This window comes from Sesamum indicum, linkage group LG1 (assembly GCF_000512975.1).
Source record: "Sesamum indicum cultivar Zhongzhi No. 13 linkage group LG1, S_indicum_v1.0, whole genome shotgun sequence".
NCBI classification, from domain to species: Eukaryota; Viridiplantae; Streptophyta; class Magnoliopsida; order Lamiales; family Pedaliaceae; genus Sesamum; species Sesamum indicum.
In genome coordinates this window covers 15,857,100-15,863,099 of record NC_026145.1, presented here as the reverse complement: position 1 = coordinate 15,863,099, position 6,000 = coordinate 15,857,100, and the positions used below count along the sequence as shown (strand labels likewise).

Below are 6,000 nucleotides of genomic sequence, written 5' to 3'. Positions count from 1 at the left end.
TGAAAGTGTTTGAAAAAAAAAATGATAAAAACTTAAAGTTTTGAGTGTTGGGATAATAACTCAATATTTATAATCTTATAAATAAGTTAAGAAAATTGATAGAAAACTACTTTTAAATTTTGATTTTAATCAGTTTAAGTTAAATAGTTTAAAAATGTTTGTGAACACGTTCAAACGGGAGCTCAATGTCTGTTTTGTTGTTTATTTTAATAGTAGTTATTGATTAATTATGAAATATTAATAGACATTATACTTAATATATTAATTATTACAATTGTTAATAATTCATATTTTTATGATACAATAATGTATGCAACTAATTTACAAAATACGACAAAAGAAAAACTATAAAATTGAGAAGATGGGGAAAACAATGAGTACCAAAAAGTTGCAAATTATCAAAGAAACAAAAAGAGTAAAATGGGAAATGGCTTTGAAAAGCAGTAACTAATGACTTTGAAATGAATCAAACCACACATGAAAATGAAAGCACTTTATGTTGGATAATATTACATTACATGCATCTGACTTCAAATTTTAGTGCAAAAAGAAAATAAAAAAGTTAAAATAAAATGCTTAGTTTTGCACTAAAATTCAAAGTCCAAACATATTTATTAATAATGAAAATTGTTTTTTTTTTTTTTTTCAGAATGGTAGATTTTTATAGTAACTATCATGATTGACAGGACGTGAATCGATTAAAATGTCTATAGTTATATTTAATTTTTCAAAAATAACTATTTTTTATAAATTAATTTTGTCAGATATAGATATTGATGGAGTGTGGTTGGATGAGTAATTTAATGAAAATGTGTGGAACAATAATAACTAAATCTTACAAGAACAACTATATTAACGCTGGCAAACAAAACAAGATCTTGGGATTCCATTTTCAGTAATGGTCAACCCACAAATCTCTCTTTCTCTCTCTCTCTCTAGCGGTCTGCCATCTACAGTTCTTCCTTGCTCCCACTAGAAGAGCCAGCTTTGAGCAACTTCGATTCCAAAACCCCATTACACACACCCATATATAGTGGTGTTCAATTCGCTTCTTTTGCATTCTAAAATCTCAACTAGTGATGGGTTATCTCTCGTGTAAAGCTGAATCATCAATCGCAACTGCCGATTCCCATGCCTCAACCTCATCAGTTTCTTCCTCCAAGAATTCCCATTACAAGGAGAAGGAAAAGGAAAAGCCCATCAAAATCCAAGAATTCAACTACAAAGATCTTGAATTAGCCACAAACAACTTCTCAGACAGAAAGCTCTTGGGGAGGGGCAGCCATGGACTTGTGTATAAAGGCGTCCTCCGCGGTGGCCGTCTTGTGGCCATCAAGAAGCCCTCGCGAGCTGCCCAGAAAATGTCCCTTTCCGACAACCCAAATGAAGTCGAGAATGAAATCGACATTTTATCTAAGCTCCAGAGCCCCAGATTGGTCAATCTTGTTGGGTTCACCAAGAATGACTCCCAAGATCGCCTTCTGGTAGTTGAGTTCATGAGTAATGGCACTCTCTATGATGTTTTGCATTCCAATTCGCGGCCTCCCACTTGGGGGAGGAGGATAAAATTGGCGTTGCAAACTGCCAAAGCCATTGACACCCTCCATTCTTTGAACCCACCTGTAATTCATCGTGATATTAAGTCTGCTAATGTTTTGATTGATAGGAACTTCAATGCAAGATTGGGCGATTTCGGGCTGGCATTGAGGTGTGTGGATGACTATAGGTTGAGATCAACTCCGCCTGCCGGGACAATGGGCTATTTAGATCCTTGTTATGTGACCCCTGATAATTTGAGTACCAAGACTGATGTGTTCAGTTTTGGGATATTGCTTTTGGAGATCATTAGTGGAAGGAAGGCTATTGATATGGGACATTCGCCGCCGTCCATTGTGGATTGGGCAATTCCCTTGATAAGGAGAGGGAAGTTGTTGGCTATATATGATCCCAGGGTTGTGCCTCCAAAGGATCCTATGGTGAGGAAGACGTTGGCTGTGGTGGCTGCAAAATGTGTGAGGTCTTGTAGGGAGAGAAGACCATCAATGAAGGAGGTGGTGGAATGTTTGAGTGAGTTGAGTAAATTGGTTCCAGTTCATTCTTGGAATGGTTTAGCTAATCCTTGTTTAATGGTGGAGACTGCGGGTGTACCGGTTCAATCAAGAAGCAGTCAGGTGAATTCGAATGGGACAGGGGGTGAAAATGGGATTCTTGATGATGGGGATGCTAAACTTGGGAAGCCATTGAGAAATCCACGGAGAGTGTACTCGGACTTGGGCTTTCGGAGCAATTTGATGGAATTGATGGCTAGCCCTGATGGCGAGTCTGAATTTCATGGTGAGGATGATGGATTTGAATCTAAGCTGGAACCGACAAAAAGGGTATTGAGTTTCAGATTTGAAAGTGGTAGGTTTATTGGAGGAACTAGTATTCGGTCCATGGTTCTTGGTAAAGATAGAGTGTCTAAATTAAAGCCAAACCAATCAGTTCAGGAGAGTTCTAGTGCACCTTCTGGAATGGATGATAAGATTACCACATCAAGTTCTGTTACTCAGGCTGCAGAATTGGCAATCACAGCATAGAAAGTATAATGGCAAGTTTTTAAGTCTGTCTTGCGGATTTGAAGATACACAGTGCTCATATGTGTAAGCTTCTCTTGCTTCCAACCCTTGCCGATTGCTCTGACGTTTAAGCTATTACTCATCCGTGGAGCCAGACAAGTATCAGCTAAAGTATACATTCTGGTGCACCACTGGTGCACTAGTTAAAGAGCATTCCTCATTGTTTCAAGCTAACGATGAATTATTACACGTATTCAATTGTACAAGCTGCTTGCTGTATTAATCTTTGGTTTTTGGGTGAGATAAATTTGTTAGATGATTGTTGTATATTCAGCTTTTCTACCATCATTTCAATAACCCTGTCAATGAAATTGTTTTGTCATTAAATGTTGATTTATTCCCTGATCCCTTGTTCTTACTTCTGCACTACAAATATGTGCTTCTGTTGGTGCTTATGCATAATATAGCAATATTGATCAGTTTCTCCATTTATCGACACGTGCATTTGGTCCCATATCGATAAACATTTTAGTTTGCTGGATGGGAAATTTATATGCAGTCAACCTCTATTTCTTTTAATCTTGCAAAGCCATCGTTGCACTAATGTATCCTCAAGAAACGGAGAAATATTGTTAACATTTTCTTTTTCCTTTCTGCTATTGTTCAGAAATCTTGCTTCATTGTGCTTGCCAAAAGCATTCTGCACAATTGAATGTTACGCTTGTGTCAAACTTGCCTTGTTGAGGACGATTGATCTTCAAGTTATCGCGGTTGGTGAAATATGTTTAATGCAAGAAGAGTCCAGTTTTACTGTATATTTTGGGTTGCGTTCTTCTATCCATGTGTTGATCTACACGGCATTCTAACCGAACTCATACATATTCAGCATGCCGGTTGCATTTTAACAGTCACATCCATGTGTTGATCTACACGGCATTCTAACCGAACTCATACATATTCAGCATGCCGGTTGCATTTTAACAGTCACATCCATGTGTTGATCTACACGGCATTCTAACCGAACTCATACATATTCAGCATGCCGGTTGCATTTTAACAGTCACATCCATGTGTTGATCTACACGGCATTCTAACCGAACTCATACATATTCAGCATGCCGGTTGCATTTTAACAGTCACGCATCTTTGTCATGTTTGTGGTGGTTCGTATTTTACACCGGGACAGTAATTTCTTAATGTCTCTGATGAACTGAAATTCCATTATTAATCTTCTTCATGAATATTTTGAATATGAAGGTTGTTTGGTAGAATTACTGAAAAGCTCCCATCCCTTGCTCCCATGTCTTTATTCACATCTTATCCACCCCACCCCACCCCACCGGTGGTTCATGTCAGTTAAGGAAATATCGCCATTGTCCAAATCCAAAGCCTCTCTTTTGACACAAGAATAAGACAGACAAACAGATAGGCAGGTACTTCATTTGGGGACCATTTGGGATTTCATTCTATCGCAAAAATTCTGTTTTGCACTCATCTTCGGAGTATGGTAGTGGAGACCACCGAGACAGCACAAGATGCAAGGAAATGCACCTTTCGGTCCCAGGTCTTATACGGTAGAACTGTAACGATAAACTCACCCTTTAAACATTAGTTACGTCTCAAACAAATTATTTTACATTGATCGAAAAATACTTAAAATATCGAGTTCAAAGAAGATATACCATCAAAAGAGTTTGTTACGCTGATCGTCTTGTCCTGTCATTCTATTGATTAAATCTGTATCGGATGTTGAAATAGGTCAACTTGAAGAATAATTTATGAGGTGTGACAAGCACAAAGCAGACAGGGCTGTCTTATTTGTCAACTGCATTGTTGCTTTCAGTACTGGAAAGAAATGGAATAAGTTGGAGTTTGCTCCATTTTATGTTTCAAAAACAAAAAGGATTGATCATATTTGAAGGCAGCTTCTTACTTTCAAATTGCCAATAACCAGTAATTCCATCTGTAAAGTCTTGATCTCTCTCTTTCCCCTCAAAGGCCTGTAATCCCGTCAAGTTGCTATCATCCGTTGAACATCGTAATTTTTGTACTGTAAATATCGGGGTTGGTAATTTTAATTTTATATGAATTCATAATTTTAAAAATTTGGCATACTGAGGAAAAAAAGCGATTGAAATTTGCTAAATGGTCGAAAAGTACATTTAATTAAGCTAGTCACATACATTTCTCGTGCACACTTTTTCTGCCATTTTAGTAATTTTTGATCAATTCACTACAAAAATTGGACAAAAACTTAACGAGGACTACACAAGTCGAATCGTTGTTAAACAGAGGTCAAAATCATGGAATATATGTTATTTTTTTAAAAATGAGAAAATATTTATAACTGTGCTAAACTTAAGGAGGATAATTAAAAATTTATTCATATTTAAGATGAAGGAGAAGCAAAGAATGAGTTGCCAATTTTGTGATGATAGGTTGTATTACATTATTCAAATAAAATACCACTGAATTAGCATAGAAAGTGACCTGCACAGCACATATATTCACCTTATGTGTGTGAAAAAGAAAAAGGGTATTTGAGGAATTTGAAAGTAGAATCAGTGTGAGAAGTAGTAGTGTAATAGTAACAGTGTCTTTTAGTAATATTTATGATTTTTTAAATTTTAATATGTTGTTAAAAATTAGCAGAACGACTGAACCACGTTTTGGGAAGAGTGACGATGAAGGTTGATGTGACTTAAATTATGGGTCTTAATGCAATTTAATTGTTAATAAACAATAGTGTATTTTTTTTTTAGAATTGTATAAAAAAATATACATTATTACATTTGTATATCAATAATTTTAAAACCATCTTATTACATATTAACTCTTTCTATAAGTATAAATATCTATACATCCACCCTACACATTGCACATAAACTTAGTTTCACGGATAAAATTTTTGATTTACAGACAAATCAGATTCAACGAGAAATGGAGAAGAAGAATTTTAGTGTCCCCATTGTTCTATCCATTCTTCTACTAAGTCTTGTTCTCGATTTTGTCGTTGCTACTCAGGGTAATTACGCATACATACAAGAATATTTTTAAATACAAGAATAAAATTGTCGATAAACTTTTGGGCTCGGTTTGAACTCGATTCGACTAATGCAAAAATAATAAATATACTTATAAAATATCAAATTGTTTGGATTCAAATTCATGTTTATTCGAATTAAGATTAATAATCAAATTAAATCCGAACATAATTTTTTATGCTCGATAATAATTCAAACAATCATAGAAAAGGATGTGTTTGGCTCGACTTTATAATGAGATCTCTTTTCTGAATCTATATACACAATAATTTACTTAACAAATATTTTGCAACTTGTATACAACTTACACAGCTAAACTACTAACTCTAACTCACGGATTCTATCCTGTGAGCCTAATGTTGTCCAGCAACTTATTTCTTGCAGCTAAAACTTCAGAG

General features: G+C 35.5%; 1 protein-coding gene across 1 annotated transcript; it reads left to right on the top strand.

Moving 5' to 3' along the window:
• On the top strand, window positions 874-2,963 carry LOC105169418 (serine/threonine-protein kinase-like protein At3g51990). Its single transcript, XM_011089813.2, has one exon. It carries the CDS (start codon window positions 1,080-1,082, stop codon window positions 2,577-2,579), a length of 1,500 nt encoding a protein of 499 aa, XP_011088115.1. The 5' UTR covers window positions 874-1,079; the 3' UTR covers window positions 2,580-2,963.

What these genes read in the sequence shown, in the direction of transcription:
- LOC105169418 (XM_011089813.2), top strand. Translation starts at nt 1,080, where the DNA reads ATGGGTTATCTCTCGTGTAAAGCTGAATCATCAATCGCAACTGCCGAT.